Source organism: Rhinolophus ferrumequinum, chromosome 6, assembly GCF_004115265.2.
Source record: "Rhinolophus ferrumequinum isolate MPI-CBG mRhiFer1 chromosome 6, mRhiFer1_v1.p, whole genome shotgun sequence".
Taxonomy (NCBI): Eukaryota; Metazoa; Chordata; class Mammalia; order Chiroptera; family Rhinolophidae; genus Rhinolophus; species Rhinolophus ferrumequinum.
In genome coordinates this window covers 23,629,263-23,646,917 of record NC_046289.1, presented here as the reverse complement: position 1 = coordinate 23,646,917, position 17,655 = coordinate 23,629,263, and the positions used below count along the sequence as shown (strand labels likewise).

The 17,655-nt window shown below is 52.6% G+C and overlaps 1 protein-coding gene across 2 annotated transcripts; it reads right to left on the bottom strand.

Annotated features, from left to right (window-relative positions):
* Window positions 1-299: 299 nt before the first annotated feature.
* On the bottom strand, window positions 300-17,240 carry PGF (placental growth factor). Of its 2 annotated transcripts, XM_033106962.1 has the most exons (7): window positions 16,764-17,236; window positions 15,539-15,581; window positions 11,155-11,320; window positions 10,225-10,350; window positions 8,093-8,122; window positions 7,925-7,987; window positions 300-4,235 (listed from the first exon to the last, which is right to left on the bottom strand). In XM_033106962.1, the coding sequence occupies exons 1-7, from the start codon at window positions 16,881-16,883 to the stop codon at window positions 4,208-4,210; spliced, it is 576 nt and encodes a 191-aa protein (XP_032962853.1). In that variant the 5' UTR covers window positions 16,884-17,236; the 3' UTR covers window positions 300-4,207. The 2 variants fall into 2 exon arrangements, with proteins under 2 accessions (XP_032962853.1, XP_032962854.1); XM_033106963.1 differs by lacking the exon at window positions 7,925-7,987 and having other exon boundaries at window positions 16,764-17,240.
* Window positions 17,241-17,655: the final 415 nt, after the last annotated feature.

Here is a 17,655-nt window from a genome sequence, read left to right as displayed (position 1 = left end):
CACCCACGTGCATCTACCGTGTTTCCCCGAAAATAAGACCTAGCCAGACCATCAGCTCTAATGTGTCTTTCGGAGCAAAAATTAATATAAGACATGGTCTTATTTTACTATAAGACAGGGTTTTAATATAATATAATATAATATAATATAATATAATATAATATAATATAATATAATATAAATACTGGGTAATATAATACCAGGCCTTATATTAATTTTTGCTCCAAAAGATGCATTAGAGCTGATTGTCCGTCTAGGTCTCATTTTCAGGGAAACGCAGTACTACAAATTGCCTCGTCCTAGTAGATTCAAAAAATGCTCATGAATGAATGAATGATCAGGGTAAGCAGCCCACGTGTATAATTAAGACCAAACTCTCTACTTCTCTCCATCCCCAGTACTTCTTCCTAGACCGAGCCATTTCAGTCGGTTGCCCGGATCTGCTACAGCCTTGTAAGTGATATTTGTACCTCTAGCCTTGTGTTCCTAGGATCCATTCTCCACAGAAAAGGCAGAGTGATTTGAAAAATGTGGGTAGTCTCACTTCATTCCTCTACTTGAAACCCTCCACTGGTTTCCTCCACATTATAACAAAATTCAAACTCCTCGCCCTGCAAAGCCCTCCATGGTCTGGGCCCTGCCTGCTTCTAACATCACGTCTCAGGTCCCTTCCTCCCTTGACCATCATGCTCCAGCCACACTGGGATTCCTTCTAAGGCCGTGGCACCAGCTGTGTCTTCTGTTCGGAGTGTTCTTGTCCTCTGTTTAGAGCGATCTTCATATGATCAACTCCTTCTGTCTTTTGACAGAATGTCTCAAATATCTCCTCCACGGAGAGGCCTTCGTGACCTCCTGGTCTGAAGGACCTTCCCTCAAACCCTGACTCATCCCCTTTCCTTATTTTCCATTCAGCCTTTATTGCTGCATAAAAAAACTGCCCCCAGACAATTTGTTATTATTATATCTCATGATTCTATGGGTTAGGAAATCAAATAGTACACAGTTTGTCTCTGCTCCATGGGTCTCTGCGGCTTCTGTTAGATGACTGTAAAGGCTGGGAGCCTAGAACAACTGAAGGCTGACTAAGCATCTCTCTCTCTGTCTTTCTCTCTCTCTCCACCTCTATATGGCTAGCTTGGGCTTCCTTCCAACATGGTGATCTCATGGTAATTGGACGTCTTACGTGGTAGCTCAGGGCTCCAAGGACTTGGAACTATTATAGGGTCCCTTCTGCCATACTCTATTGATCAAAGCAGACCCAGGTCAACTCAGATTCAAAGGGAGGGAACAGAGACCTCCCTCCCCTCTCGGGGGAGGAATGTCAAAGAATTCAAGGCCACCTCTAATGTGCTGGAATCACATTTTGGCAATAAGATATTTTCTTATTAATTTTTTTGTTTACACGTGTAGCTTGCTTATTGAGCAAACAGTGGGAGTACAAACAAACCAGTTTTTTTTTCTCTCTCATCATTGCTTCTAGATGAACTATGTTGATTCTCCTTTTCTTGTCTCTTAATGGTGTTTTGGGCAGATCTTCTAATGCTCCTGTCACTTTAATTTATTAAAGGTTCAGCCCCATCTAGGCTGGTCCATCCAATTTGAGTCTAACACCTCTCCCTCCTCCAGGCAGCGCTTGGCTTTGGCTCCAGGGAGCAGGGAGGGGCACAGTCTGCCCTTGCACTCCTCCCCACTTCCCTCTCCACGGTCCCTTTCTCTTCTTTCACATGAGGTCAGGAAGGAGAAATTGGGGAAAAGTTCCTCTTAGCTATGGCCATTTCCTCTCTGGCTGTGACTGCGCCTAGCATGACACACATCCAGGTGCCAATCCCTTGCGGGCACAGCAGAGGGCCACCCCACAGCACTGTCGCCTGCTGTGTGCCTTTTCCAGCTCTACATCTGATACTCCCCACTCGGCTATGTCTCCTACCCTATATCCACAGCCTATTGCCTGTGGTGTCTCCTCACTCGCAGGCCTCCCTCTTGGAAGAACACGGGCAAGGCAGCTCATGGCCATTAACCTTTCACCATGTCCACGTGACCCATGGGAAACTCTTCTTGGATGTCTCACAGTATCCCCTCTTTGTCCTCTGTCACTCCTCAGTTCTGCACTTCCCTCAATTCCAGTTCAGATGGCATGTGGCCTGATCTGAATGGCAAAGCCAGCTCTAGAGAGAGGAGGGGGGAGGGACCAGTAACCCAGGTCTCCAGTGACCTCCCCAAACCCTTCCTCCTTCCTGGTCTTCTGCTAATGGAGACTGAGGAATGGGTGCTGGGCGATGTTTGGGCCCAGCAGAATTACTTCAGTCAACTCTTAACAAATCCCACAGGGAGCTGAATCCAGCCCCAAACTGCTTCTGCTTTGTTTTAAAGTGTGGGGTACTCAAGACCCCTTTTTCCTCAGCCATAAGTCCAGTCACCCATTTGAGCAACAATAATGTCCACCTAATATCCTATAACACATGATTATGGTCTGTCTCTCCACTCAAATACAAGATCTGTGAGAGCAAGTCCTTGTGTGTTTTATTCCCCACTGGATCCTGCTGCTAGGAAGAGGAGAAGACACCAGACCCCTTCACCCTCTGCAAATGAAAAGGGCTCTGGTGCTGGCCCACACCCCGATCTGTGATCACCAGCCAGAAGTGTATTCTCACCAGAGTGTCTTCCAGGGGAGCCAGGCATCGGTGAACAGACTGCCAAGGGCAGCTGCCTCAGCAGGGCCACCCACCCCATTGGACTGTCCATGGCTTCCCTCCAAAGCCTGAGGCAGGCCTGCCCCTGAACCCTGGTGGGTTTGTCCTGAGCAGCCTGCAAAGAGAGAGAATAGGGAACTCCCCTTCCCACAACCCATACAATAAAAGAAGGCACTATGTGGGTAAGAGGTAGATGCGAATCTGATAGTACTAGAGATTTGGACTGAAAAAAGAAAAGAAAAAACATTTTTCTCATTTCATGCCAAGGCTTTCAGGAGGAAGGCAAAGGAAGATGGGAGGTAAAAGAAAAAAGAAATGAGGCAGCCTCTGCAGATCCCTGCCCTCAGCAGCCTGAGCAGGCTAGAGATGGGCATTTCAGTCCCCTGGGGCCAGGACCTGAAGAGCCCCATTCACTCAGGGTCTAGAGGGCCAGGCATTTGGTGGGGGGTGCGGGGTGGGGTGTCCTTGGGGGGAGGGGAAGGGGCCTATGCTCTTGAATTTGAGGGTATTCAAGGATGGCTGGGGCCAGGGCCTCCCCAACTTTGGGTCTAAGACTATATCTTGGGAACCCCTCATTATGGGAAGAGTGGACTTTAGGGTTTTGCCTAAAGCAGCTGGGAAGAAGGCACCCCAGGAAGCTACAAGAGAGGCCAGAGCCACCTTTGGCCTCCGAGGCCAAAGGCTGCTTTGGGACCCATGAGCCCTTTTTCTATCCTGCTTCCATTTTCTGCTGTTGTTCACGGCTGTGGCAGAGACGCTCCCTTGGAGAAGCTGACTCCAGACTAGAATACTTTATTCAAGAGAATCTGACTTGGCAGTCAGCCAGCCACGCAGAGCACCTTGCTCCATGCTCAGCCCGGGGCCCACTCTTTGCCTGTGTCCCTGAGAGGGGCAGGATGGTGATGTCTTGGACATAGAGAACAATGTCCCAGCACAAGCAGAGGCAAGATGTGAGGAGAGACCGTAGGGGACCAGGAGTGGCAAAGGCCCCAGGCAACCAGTGTTCTTCAGAGCTGAATGTTCTGCTCTCCAGGGTGCAGAGCTGCTGCCAGGAAGAGGAAGCCAAAGGACCCCGCCACCCCCTGCCTGCCTTCCCACTCGGTCAGGGCCAGAGCAGGCTCCTCCACTCCCACCCTGGCCAGGGCTGCTTGTCTGTGCAGAAACCAAGGCCCAAGAACAGGCGGTGTGTCCTCCTCGTCTTCCTTCTCCAGCCCTTTGGAGACCCCCAGGGCCTCTGGGGTCTGGCTTGCCCCTCATAAAGCCACATGCCTTGCTTCTTGCCAAGCTGAAGTACACACGGGTCCGTGGCTGCCTTCTTTCTCTCACGTTCTGCTTAAGGCACTGAATTCCTGAGGGTCCTGTCCCTCCCTGCCCCTCATCTTGGATGGGGCGAGAGTCATTCAGCAGGGATACAATTGGCTAATAAATAGAGGGCAGGTGCCAGCAGGGAGGTAACTGAGAGTGTGACGGTAATAAATACACGAGCCAGGTGTGGGGTCTCTCCTCCGAGGGGCTGGTTACCTCCGGGGAACAGTATCGCCGCACCTGCCAGAAACCAAACACAGAAATCTGTGTCAGCACACTGCAGAGGGTGGGGTCCCTCCGATGGGAGGGGGAACAAACCCAGAGGGGAAGCTTGGACAGGGAGCATGGGGAAATTGCAGCACGCCTGGATCTCTGCTTGCACCAAGGCCAATAAGAAGCTAGGAGCTACCCTTCACCAATCACATACCCAGGTGCCCAGCCCTGTGTTAAGCACTCTCTCATTTACCCTTAACAATATCTCATGAGGGAAGTACTGTTATCATCCTTTTGCAGATGAGGAAACTGAAGCTCAGAGAGGTTAAGAAACTTGCCCAAGGTCACACAGCTTGTCAGTGACATGAACTTAGTTAGCTACATGCACTAATACTTCTGGTTACTCTAGGACAGCAGCCTTCAAACGGGGGTACAGGTACCCCTAGATGTACATGAAGATTGTCCAAGGTGCGTATGACTATTGATGGTTTTAAAGGAATCTGTTTCTAGCCTCATGTACTCCACCTGAAAATTACCTGTTTTAGAGGTCTGCTTCCCCACCATCTTTCCCAGCTCAGGTCTGCTTCCCCACCATCTTGAGAGTTCACAATTGCCTTTTTCCCTTTAAAAGGAAGGAAGCATCCTGCCCATTCTGAATCCTGTGATAGTATTTTGCCCCAAGGCAGAAGTATTGGGGTGGTGGTGGGGGACACTGAACAAAAGAACAACTTGAGACACTGGTGTATGTATAAGCCTTTTACAAGTCAGGTGGTTTCCAAGTTTTTGCTTTCAACAAAACTGAGGAACAACTTAACTGAATTGTCAGCTAATACGTCATGAGAAGTAGTTTTTTGTTAGCAGATCACCTTGAGGTTTTTGGCAAATAACTTGGAAGGAGTTTGTGGACGAAAAAGGGGCCACATACTAAACCTGACAAGCTCAGGGAAGGCCAGAATGGCAGACCCTACAAACTCAGACATGGAAAGTAACCACACAGGGTGGTCTAAACACAAAAGTTCCTAACTAAAAGCGGGTCACGGCAGGTAGTCACGTCCTATGCCAGTAGCTTCCTTGATGAACGTAAAAGTGAGCATCTATTGTCTTTTTGCATCTAAGATAACATACCTTTGAAATGTCAAAGTAATCTCCATTTCCAAACCCCTCAGGGCATTTCCCATCAGAGCACAGGACCATAGAACCCTCATTGTTATCTTGAAGCCCACATACCATCTCTATGAGCTGTAAATGTTCATTATTAACTATCCTGTACCCACCAATGTAAAAGAAATATGTCTCTTTCTGTTTTGCTTTTTATCCAATCCCTGCTTTGCTTTCTCCTGCCCCCTTAATCTACTACCAATGAATTTCATGTAACCTTCCTTATGTCTCCTCCTTTGATTCTAATGTATAAAGTAAGCTGCAAAAGTGCCATTTTCTGGAGAATTTTCTCAATCTGTTGAGATTTTGCTTCCCAGCAATTGTCAGCAGTTTGGCTCAAATAAACTCATAAAAATTCTCTACAGGTTTGGACGGTTCTTACGTCAACAAGTTCAAGTGATTAAGAAACATTTAGTCCCATTTACTTATTTATGTGAACATGGTTTCTCAACCCTTTCATCTATAAAAAATGGTGAACAGGAATGGAATGAATGCTGAACCTTTAGTCTGGCAGGAGGTGACATTCATTAACAGGTTTATTAACTAATTGAAAAGAGGTAACCACATCCATGCCATTGAGATGTACTCCCAATGAGATTGGTTGTACTTTTATGTTTAACATTTATTAAAATATGATGCATTTGTGCTGTTTTGATCAGTTGCTACTACTAATAATTATTGTGAAGATTCATTCCAGGAGAAAATTTAGTGTTTTATGTTCACAGGAAATTTAAAATAATTCAAATTTATATACTATTGCTGTGGCAGATACATGTGACATGGCGATATACAAAAGACTTTTGAATGTTAAAAAGGTTATGTTTGGCTGAAATTCTGTGGGGGAAGTGAAATGGAAATACAAGTTCAAGGAGAAAAGAAGCAATGTAAGTATGCAACTACTATTAAAGGAGAGTATTCATGTATATATTTTATATATGGGGTGCCAAAAAATGTACAACAAGTGGACACTTTGGTCAACGTTGCTCAAGCAGTAGTTTGCCATAATCAGAAGTGTCTGGACGCCGATGCTGTGTTTCCCCGAAAATAAGACCTAGCCGGACCATCAGCTCTGATGCGTCTTTTGGAGCAAAAATTAATATAAGACCCAGTCTTATATTACGTTATATTATAAAGACCTGGTCTTATATTACAATAAAATAAGACTAGTTCTTATATTAATTTTCGCTCCAAAAGACGCAGTAGAGCTGATGGTCCGGCTAGGTCTTATTTTCAGAGAAACACAGTGGTGACCACTTTGAGCACCTTTTGTAATTGCAGAAGTCAAATGTGACTTGTATTCATCTTTTGTTCCCGGTATATATTGAGTATTACAATGTTAATAGTTTTTTCCTTTCTTAAAATACATATACATTTTTTGGCACCCCCATTTTACATATATAGATGTATGTATATATATATATATTAAAGTGGATGATGGTGTAAATTAGGGTGCCTTATTGCATAGGATACAGCTGAAGAGTTATATAATGGCTTTATATCAAAATATTAATATTTATTACATGCCAGAAACGATATCCTTTGCAATTATTTACAATTTTGATAGAAAAGTTCAATGATAACTTAAAAATGAGCAAGGGAGCACATAGGTTTTTGAAACTCTTCCAGGAGATTCCCAAATAAGACGTTTGAAGACTGCTGCCCTGGCAGACGGAGCAACTGGATGCTTTCTATCTGGGGCTGCCTGGGCCCAGGGGAGAAATGAGGGCCACACACCTTCAGGAAGACCAACTTCCCCAGAACCCTGTCTTTGTGGAGTGGGGTGGAAGTCTCTGCTCATGAAGGTGTGGGCCCATAGGGTAAGACATGGGTCAGCTCCAGTCCCACGGCATGAAATAATTCCCTGGAGCTTAGAGCAGGGAGGAAACTCAATGTGACTGAGTTACTGTAGATGTGAAATATTTTATTTTTACAATTTACTCTCACAGATTTGGGTTTTCCCTTTTCTAATACTTCTCTCCCAGCCACACTCAGGCCTGGACTCCAGGCTGGGCCTCCATGTGTGAAGCCGAAATGGGCAGGTCACACTGAGAGGGAAAGAGGAAGCCAGTGGACCCCTAGGTGGTCTGGGAACTAGTGGGCAGTTGCCCCTTCCCCAGGACAACTAGGAAGTAGCCCTGGGTACGGTTTCAGCTGTTGGACTTTTCATCACGAGAAGGTAAGCTTTTAAGAGTAAGAATTTTGTTGTTTTGTTCACTGGTGTAACTGGCACACAGTAAGTGCTTGGTAAATATTTCTAGAATGACTAACTGCTTGGTGGGCCCCTGACCCCTCATTTTACAGAGAGAAATACTAAGCTCAGAGAGGTGACATGACTTGCTCCAGGCCACACAGAGACTTGGGCTAAGTCAGGACGAGAACCAAGGTCCCCTGAGGTTTCCTGGGCCCTAGAATCTCCAGCAGCTCCCTGTTCTGGCCCCCAAGACTGCTCTGGGCCTTACTTTCCCCTTCCCCACCACTGTCCCCTGCTGGCGGCGTCTCCCCTCTGGCCCAGCCTCCTTGCCATCCCTGGGCCCCACCCCACCCCGCCGCACACTCACAGGTGGCAGTCTGTGGGTCTCTGCTTCTCTCTCTTCCTCTTCCCCCTGCCCTTGGGTCTCCTCCTGCAATAAGCCAAAAGCGTCAGGACAGAGTGGCTGGGGGGGCCCATGCTAGGACAGGGGCTGGCAGGCCGGAGAATAGTCCGGTGCCCCAGTCAGACCACTTACCTTTCTGGCTTCATCTTCTCCCGCAGAGGCCTGGGAAAACAGACAGAGAGGGGCAGGGGAGTATCAGGAAAGCAGTAAATGGGGGCTCCCTGCCACCCGCACACCTCCCCTCAAACATTCGGAGTCCTGGTTCTGCAGTTGGTGCTCTAGCCACTAGGGGGCAGCATGGAGTTAGTGAGGGAGAGGCGGTCAGAGGCCTCTGGGCTTGAGCTCCCACTCTGCACTCTGTGACTCCATCAAGAGAGGTACGAATTCCGTCGTGGGGCCCTCTCCACACCCTCCTGCAGTTTTCAGCCTCTTGGCATCAAATCTGGGGAACTGTATGCCTGTTCTCTGCTGCCTTCTCTGTTCACTCCCTTCCTTTGCTCCTGCCCTTCTTTCCAGGGTGCACTCAGCGTTTCCTCAAAGACAGTAAATGAGGGGCATGCTTGCTACCTCCTAAGGCTGCTTGTCAGGACACAACTGCCACCCCTGTCCTGGGGATGTGTGGCGCTGCAGGCAACAGCAAGAGGAGTGGCGGAGCAGTGGAGTGAGGGGAGGTAAGCACTGCCCCACAGTCACCAGGAATGTCCTGGCTCTGCCTCTGAGCTGTGGCTGTTGGCCCAGAAGGGAGAAGAAAGGTGTCCCTGTGGGCCAGCTCGTTGGAAGTGACAGGGCTTCAGTCTTCCCTGGGAACAGGGGTGGGAGGGTGGGGCGATCTGGCCAGGGAATGCTGCCCTAGGCTGGCTGTCTCCTTTGGGAGCCAGGGCAGGGTACCAGGGCCTCTTGGACTGCCTGGTCATGTCTCTGTCATCTTGGGCAGGTCAGAGACACTCTTGGAGCCTTAGTGTCCTCACCTGCCAGCCTCAACAGAGTGGTTGTGAGGGCAAAGGTGAGGTGCAATATGAAAGGTCACCGTTTAGCACTGTGCCTGGGAGGGTTCATTACCGAGCTGTTGTTATAAGGCTAAGCCCTGGCTGGAAGAGACAGAAGGAAACAGATCAAGGCAGGGCCCCCAACGGTGGTATAGTGAAGAGTCTGGCTTCAGATCCAAGAGGAGCGGCCAGAGTCCTGGACCCTAGGCAGTACTGGGGCTCCTGGAAAGTGTGGTAATAGCCATGAGAGATAGCATGAAAAGTGGAAGGCCTAGGGGTTACACAGGCTGGGGTTTACTCACAAGCTGTGGCAAATCATGTAACCATACCAAGCCTCAGTTTCCTCATCTGTAAAATGGGGCTGACAATAGAACCGACCTCCCTGGGTTATTATGAGAGTAGGAACCTTGTCTGTCTTGCTCACCACTGTATCCTAAGCATCTATGACCATGTCTGGCATACAGTAGGTGCTCAATAAATGTTTGTTGAGAAAAATTTGAATGAGAATGTGAACATTTGAACACTGAGTGAGAAAACCCATCAAGTACTTAGCGTGGGGGGTAGGAACAGAGTAGGGGCACAATAAACGGTATTCCTTCCCCCTCTTCCCGCCCCAGGATAAGGCTTAGGACCTCTTGTCTGGTGCTTCGATCCATGGCCCAGTGGCATCAGTACAGCCCTTCAGCCGTTTATTTCCCTGGGCCTTGTTGTTGGCAGTGCCAGGCTGCTCCTCCTGGTAATTAACGTTCAGAGGGGCCTGGGAACAGGCAGAAAGACTGGTGCTGGTCAGAGGCTCTGCTGGGTGGGGGTGCAATTTTAAAGAAACCCCAATGCCTCCTTCCTTTCTGTCCCCTTCCTCCTGCCAAGGCTTGTCCTGCCCTGTGCTCCCCTGCCCAGTTGCCCCTTCCACAGGCACCAGCCTGGCCCAGAACTCAGCCCAGGCTTGCAATGCCCTGTCTCAGGTGTTTCTTCCAGGGCTGTGGCAGCTGCCTCCCATCTTGGCGAGGGTGATGGTGTGCCCTGAGCCCCTGCAAGTCTGGGAGGGACCCAGCCTTCCTCTGCCCCTGTGGCTTCTCAGCAGCTGTGCTCATGCTGCTGGGACCACTTCCCCAGGCAAAAACCAGTTGATAGGGAGACAAAATGCAGCTGCCACTGGTCCCTGATTTCCCTGCTCTTCCTCAGCCAGGAAGGAACTGTGGCTGCAGCTGCAATGGGCAACCACGTGGCTGAGGCTGCCAAGGGCATTGGGCTTGTCCCTGCCGCGCCCTGAGGACCTACCTGCACTCACAGCGCACATGCTGAGAGAATGTCAGCTCCACATAGGAGGGCCGGTCCCCAGAACGGATCTTCAGGAGCTGTAGGGAGAGAAAGGTTGGATGCTTGGATTGGGGGGTGGCCAATGGGCTTCCAATACTCTCTCCAGCCTCTCCTTCAGGGGGGGACCAGACTCCCTGTTTCCCACCAGCTTTTGGACTATTCCCTCATTCTGCTCTGAGTGTGGAGCAAACAGCCCTCCCACCTGCACGTGAATCTTAGGGGGGCCCCGTTCCTCCCTCCCCAGGGCCTCCAGCATAGCAACAGCGTAGGAAGGGGGGCCATTCTCTGGAGTCAGAGAGACCCATGTTCAAATCTTGGCTCTTCCACCTGCTGAGCGCTGATCTCAAGTTCCTTATTTGTGAAATGGGAATAACACTTGCCTTGAAGGATTGAATGTTGAGGTAGCATTTGTGGAGTACCTACCATGCTACTTGGCATTACTCGTAAGTGCTCAGTAAACCGTGTGTGTGTGTGTGTGTGTGTGTGTGTGTGTGTGGCTAAGCAAAGATCAGGGTACCAAACGCTAAGCAAATGCTACTGATATAAACAGGGACTTCTTGAGTCTGAGCAGATGTCTTTTCTAACCTCAACCAGATATCCTGGGTCTGGAGGAGGGCTAAGCGAGAGCTTGGGAAAGCCAGTGAGGGAGGAGGTGAGCGGGCTCAAAGTTGGGATGGGGACTCCAAAAGGAGGGGCGCTGTGCGGGGTGGTAAGAGCACAGGCCTGGGAGGCAGGGGCCACTCCCTGTGACCTTGGCCTGCCCTCCTTCCCTCTCTAGGTCCCTTTTAGCTGGCAGGTTCCGTGCCTCTGAGAAGGGTGTGGACAATGGGGCAGGCAGGACATGAGGGGGGACCCTCCCTACCTGCATGGTGACATTGACCGCTCCACTGCACACAGTGCAGGTTTTCATCACCACAGCAGCCAGTGCAGCGCAGCAGGGAGACGCAGGACGGGCTGAACATGTGCTCCACCTCGCTGGGGTACTCCGACACGATGTCCACCAGCCTCTCCAGGGCCCGGCAGTAGCTGCGGCCCCACACTTCCTGGAAGGGCACCACTACGAGGGCGAAATCAGCTGGGTCAGGCCAGGAGGGGCCTGCTCCTCGAAACCCTAGTCCTGGCTCCCTAGGCTCTGCAGCCTCCCAGGTTTAGCCCACATCTCCTCCTCCAGGAAGCCCCAGGCCTTCTGAGCACCCTCTGTTCTGAACTGATATGATCCCTCTGGGAAAACTACTGGGCCCTTAGCTCATCTGCCAGACAGAAATTCTCGTGGACTGGAATTCCTCAGGGTCCTGAGCTCTCTGCTCTAATCTTAGCTCAGGTACCCACATCTGCCTTAGTGCCCTTGGAGCTTCGAGAACCCTGCCTGGCCGCTCCACAGGCCTGCAGGGTCTTCTCAGGCCTGACCTGGTGCTTTCTCAGTCTTGAGGAATCCGGAGAAAACGGTTCTGTGGATTCTGTGAGATTGGCTTGCAGAGTCCCCCGGGGAGGTGTAGTCTTCCCCGAGTCCTTATTTTCTGCCCCACTCTGGGCCAGCTCCTCTGCCAGGCAGCTAAGAACTTCACTCAGCAATGTGCTCCATCCCCACCCCTCATCTTAGTGGGACCAGCACTTCCACCAGATCCAACCTGGGCCATATCACAAGAATCACCACTTCTCATTCCGAACTGGAACAAAGCCTACCACCCCTTTCTCAAGGCCCACCTCCCCGCCTTCTCCAACTTCTCTAGTATGAACAGATGTTCCTCCTTTGAGCATAACTAGGCCCCAAGGGTTTGCCTTATCTCAGTCACTGGTAGCTTTTATCTCCTTTACAGCCAAGTTGAAGAGGCTCTATGAGGACAGGGACCCAAGCACCCGGTAAACACAGGCTAAGTAATTACTGATTGATGAGGTGATAGTTCCCTGAGGATTATCAGGGACATCCCGGACCCCCACAATGTCCTGGTGGTCAGGACCGGGAGCTTTTGGGGGCTGATCTGGAATCTTTCAAAAGACGCTGTTCCCTCGAGGGAAAGCCTGGGGCCTGGCCCCAAACAGAGGCTGACAGGAAGTAGGCAGTAGGCAGCCAGAGACAGGAGATCTGACATCTAGTCCTGGCCCTACACTGGCTGTGTGACCTTTCTGGGCATAACCATTTCCTCATCTGAGGAAAAAGAAGCAGGTTGGGAACAGATGGTTGCTAAGGTCTCTCCCAGCTCTGAAAGATGGTCTGTGATTCCGTGCACACATCCCAGCCCAGCTATGAGCCCATGGGCAGAGAACTATGTCTCCCGCCCTGAGTCATCCTGCCTGACGGTCGTCCTCAGCTGGTGGGAGCGGACATGGATGCTGGGTCACCCAGGGGCCCTGAAGCCTCTGCCCTAGAGCAATGGCTCTCCTAACAGCCCCTCACTTCCTTCCAAGGCCCTTCCTAGGAGGCAGAAGGGGCCGAAGTCCAGCCTACGAGGACGTGAGTCTCAGGGTAATCTCAGAGGAAAATAAACTTCAGCCCTAGCAGAGGCCCTGGGACAGGCTGCAAGTTGGTGGAAAATACCAAAGAGGCGGTGTGTCCACGTGGAGCTGGCCAAAGAGGCCACAGAGGCAATAAACTGTGCTTATCTGAGCGCCTGCTGCTCCGTTCTGTCCTGTCTGCTTAGAGGGCACTAGGGCTGGGCCCAGGGATGGTGGAGGACCAGATCCCCTGATCCTACTTCTCCAGACCACTGGGACATTCTCCCTGAACCCCCAAATGGGAAACAGCCCCTGTCCCCATAGGCAGCCCCAAAGCCATAGCGAAGCCGGCAAGGTCAGAGGGGCACCTCCCTGTCGTTAGTTCATGCATGAGTGTTTAGTCTAAAATCTTCAAGAGCACTATGCAACTCTGAAAGTTTAATCTCCGCCTTCGAAAACATAAATAACAACAGAGGAATAGCCAGCCGCCGAAGTGCCATAGAAGGTCCTGCCCTGGGACCAGCCATTAGGGAGGGGGACAGCAGCAAAGAAGGGGTACCCCAGCCCCTACCATTCTGCAAACAGACTCCCAGCCAGCTGGGCTGTTTGGGCCCCAGCCAGGTTTAAGCAGAGCGGCTGGGCCTTGGCGGCAAAAGAAGGGATTTCTTTTCCTCACTCCCATACCCTACCATACAGACTGCATCAACAGGGCCCTGAAATCTGCCACTTTCCAGGCCACATGGCCAGATCCTGTTGGGGAAAGGCTGAGAAGGAGATGAGGTGGGTCTGTTTTACCTGGCAGGCCACCAGGAATGAGGGTAATTCATCTGTGGAGGCCGCTGTCTGGTGTGTGGTAGAAACAAAGGGGGCTGGCTGGGTGAGGGGCCGGCTGAGGGCTGAGAGTGGTGACCACTCCCAGATGTGGGCTGAGCCCCTCATGAAGAGCTCTGTTCAGCTGCTCCTGAGAGCACTTCCTCTGGCCCCAGAGCTGCTCCAGAGGCAGGGGTGGGGGTGAGAGGAGTGTGAGGCTGTGGCCCAGTCAAGCTCTGGGCCAGGGCTAGCCGTTTGGCAAGGGCTGCTCCCGGGACCACGAGTGAGCTCTCAGCTCTCACCAGCCCTGTGGGAGAGCCTCCTAACTGGCTCCAGCTAGGACTGAGGAGACTCAAGAGGGAAATGTTTAATCGCCAGCTCCTGGGGAGGCTGCTGGGGAGGGAGGGGCCACAGGGCTGGGCAGAGCTGCTGGCCACCGGCCTGAGGCCGGCAGGTGTCCTCTCTATAGGCACTAGTGGGGCACACAGCCAGCCTGCCGCAAGGGACGCCCTACTCGCGCCTGCTCATCCAGGAGCTGTGGATACTGAGGCGTGTCCGAGGCTTTAGGTGACTCCAAGGGCCTCTCTGAGCCTCAGGTTCTCCATCTATATAATGTGGAGACTACGCATGCTCAGCATAGAATTATAGTAAGTGCCCAAAATACTATTACCATGATATTAGTAGTAAAACTCAACATCCATGTCTGCAAAGTATAGACCATGCTGTCTCTTGTCTGGTGTTGGCAGGACGGGATGGCATTTTCAGATTTTGATAACTGGGGTCCAAAGCTCCTGGGACTTCCCTTGGCCACAATATAGGTCTCCTAATTAAGATGACAGATGAGCTGCCCTAATAAATCAACCCTGCTAAGCCTCCTCACCCTGGTTCCCTGGGAGATATATACTCCTGTGTCCCCTCCATGGAGTCAGAGAATCACTACAGTCTTAGAAAAAGAACCTTAGATATCATGTAGTCTACTGCTCCCATTTACAGATGAGGAAATTGAGGCTCAGCCTTCTTTGGTAGCTTTGATTACACCAAAAGCATCAAAAAGGCCATGGAGGGAAGATGATGATGGGTCCTTCCCCCAAATCATAGAGAGCATAATATTGTGCCAGTCCCAGCGGGCACAGCAGGGAGAGGATGAGACGTGGGTCTGCTACCTTCCCCAGCTTCTCATTGCCAAAGGGTTCTGGGATTCAGGCATGGGAGCATGGCCAGACCTAGGAGAGGCTGGCTACTAGGCAGGCAGGCCAGCAGAGGGAGGCTGTTCCCAGCTATCATTGCCTATCACACGCGTGCCCGTGCATGTCCCTACACGCTCCCTCTCCCTTGGAGCCGTGGGAAGCCTTAGCAGTGATGTGTGGCCTCGCTGCGTGTCTTGGAGAGACAGGGAGGGAGGAGCAAAGCAGTGGGTCTGGCATCAGCCTCCTGCCTTCTGCATGCATGTATGTCTCTTTGGCAAACTTCTCGTCCTTTGAAGATTCCCTCTTGATTCAACTCAGGGTGGGGAGTGGACGGGCCAGAGAGGGTGCGACTCATATTCTGTCTGTTTGTAATCAATGGAAAGGCCTGGTCAGATCCCTGCAGCTCCACCAGGCCTGGCTTCTGGGAAGGTCCCCTCACCCCTCCCTGATTCTCTTGATTTGCTTGCCCACTGCATCCAGGCTCCCAGATCCCCAGTCTGGCCCCTGGCACTCACTGCCCACACTGCCCTCCAAGACCCTATCTGCCCTGTGACATCATGCTGAGAAGGGGCTGTGAAACCAACTAGACCAACCCTGGACATACTGGCCCAGCTCTGCGCTCTGGATGCCAACCCTGGCCCAATAATACACCTCCCTAGGCCTCTGGGTCACAACGGGGGGATTTCTAAAGCCCTGCCAACTTTGTCAGCTAGGGTATCAGCCAGCTTGCAGACTCTTCCCAACTTAATATCATCCTGCACCCACCCCATGCTAGTTCCTTCCCGTCCTCTGCAGAGGCTTGGGAGGAGAAGGCTTGGTGAGCACAGGTACCAACCCAGGCTTACCTTCCATCTCTGAAGAGCTGTTCCCAGCAGATAAGGCCAATTGCTGTGGACAGAAAGGTATAGAGATGAGGGGGACCACCTTGGGCTTCTGTGCCCTGGGGCTGAGTATAGAGGTCCCCCTGAGCTCCTTCCCACCCGCTGCACACTCTGTCCTGTCTCAGAGCTGTGTCTTTCCCAGTATAACTAAAACCTCACTGGACCCTCACTCTGGTCTCAGTTTCCTCATTTTGAAAAGGTGGGAGGCTGGACGCTTTTGGAAACCCTTTGCCTTCTGTGTCTCAAAGACCTTGTAATCCTTTGGGGTCTCTCTCCTACCCAGCCCCCAGGCCAGCCCTGCTGGGCCCTGTGCAGCCTGCCTTGGCTGGGTGCCAGAGCCCAGTGGGAGGTGATCAGCTGGTGGGAGCCGAGGGGCTGGAGGGTGGCGCCATGAGCTGGTGCTGCTGGTAACGTTATACCTCTGGCCACCCCTGTAGCAGGCAGGAGGGTGGTGGGCGGTGGGGCTCTTCTGCCTCAAGGGAATGTCCAGACCAGCACTCCTGGGCTGGGGCTGGGGACTCCCAGGGCAGTGGGACAGTGCAGTGGGAAGGCAGCTCATTGGCTTTGTCAGGATTTCACTGCCCAAGCTGGCTCCTAGCCAGACTCACCCAGCTCCTGGGAAAAGGGCCCTGCTCACTTCCCCAGGCCCTGCACTCAGGACCTCCGGCTACCCACCAGGGAAAGAAGGCACAGCAGGACCTCTTGTCTTGCCCCCAGCCCACCCTGGAGCCCTGTGCTCAGTCCGGAACCCTTGTGGGGGCAGGGCCCAGCCTCCCCACCAATGGCCTCTTCTGGCAGCTTCCTCTCCACCAGGCCAGGTCAGAGGTCCTGGGGGCGCCTGCCTGGTCACAGGCCTCGACCCTGACCACAAGTCCGGGACCGCCTGGGATTAGTGGAGAGATGCTTTTAGCAAAGCCACTGGGGCTCCAGGGGCCAGACAGGAAACCTCCCTCCCTTCCCTGTGGCTTCCCTGCCCCCGCCAAGACAGACCCTGGAGCTGGAGGCTAGGACAGCCCAGCCTGAAGTCTCCTCCCAGAGGACGTGGTCCAGCCTAGCTCCTGAGAAATGTGTGGACATCCTGAGAGGGCCAGCTCTTGGGAGTGGGTCTGTGATTTCAGAGCGCTCTGCTTTGAGTGCTGAGGGTCGGAAGATCAGGGGACCCAGGCTGGGAGGCGGGAGCGGGTCTTACCTGGGGCGGCACAGCAGGCAGCGCCAGCCCAGCCAGAAGCTGCAGGAAGCAAGTGAACAGCCTCATAGCAGGCATCTTCTCAGACGTCCCAAGCCAGGGGCTCCGATGGAAAACCACCATGCTCGTCCCCCTGGGGGAGCCCCTGGCACAGGAGGAGAGGAGCCGAAAGGGAGGATGGATGCCCCTCTCACTGTTGCCCCGAGGTCCCAGCTGGTGGCCCGAGCATCCTCTGGAAACCCTGGGAATTCGAGAGCCCACAGGTAATGCTGTGGCTGGAGAACCTGATGCGGAGCGCCGGCGTCGCGGGCGGTGTGGGACAGGCGGGTCCCCGGGGAGGGTCTGTCGGGCGCCCAGCGAGACCCCAGGTCCTCTCCCGGCTGGCCAGTGAAGATGCGGCTTCTTGCTCAGACAGCAGACCCCTTCTGGGACTGAGCTTGTCGTCAACTGGGTTTCAGAGGCCGTGAATGGGGCGGGGCTCCAGGCCCGCCCCGCCCACCGCAGACGAGGCTCGGGTCCCGGGGAGCGGCCAAGCGCGGAGCCCCGCCGGGGGTGGCGGCAGCGGCGGCGGCTGCGTCCGCCCGTAAGTGAAAAGAGCGCTCCGAACGCCGACCCTCGAGCCCGGCTGGAGCCCAGCCTGCAGCTTCCCACGAGGCCACCCGGAGCCTGGTGCCAGGGCAGCCGGCACCCAGTGCCCGCCATCAGAAGGAGGCCCACAGCTCAGTTCTTCTAGGCTGGCCACCTTGGGTGGGGGAATCCAGCTGTGGAGTCCAACGTCTGCGAACAAGGCTCAAAACTTTAAATAGTCTCTACAGAAAGGCCCCAGCCCCCCAGGAAGGCAGCAATTTGGTCTGGCTCTCCACGGTGCCAGTTTAAGTCCCCACAATCCTCAGGG

What these genes read in the sequence shown, in the direction of transcription:
- PGF (XM_033106962.1), bottom strand. Translation starts at nt 16,883, where the DNA reads ATGGTGGTTTTCCATCGGAGCCCCTGGCTTGGGACGTCTGAGAAGATG. An exon ending in GATGAAAACCTGCACTGTGT is followed by an intron (nt 10,351 to 11,154) that starts GCAGTGGAGCGG and finishes GAGTATTGGAAG; the next exon opens with CCCATTGGCCACCCCCCAAT. An exon ending in GAGAAGATGAAGCCAGAAAG is followed by an intron (nt 7,988 to 8,092) that starts GTAAGTGGTCTG and finishes GGCTTATTGCAG; the next exon opens with GAGGAGACCCAAGGGCAGGG.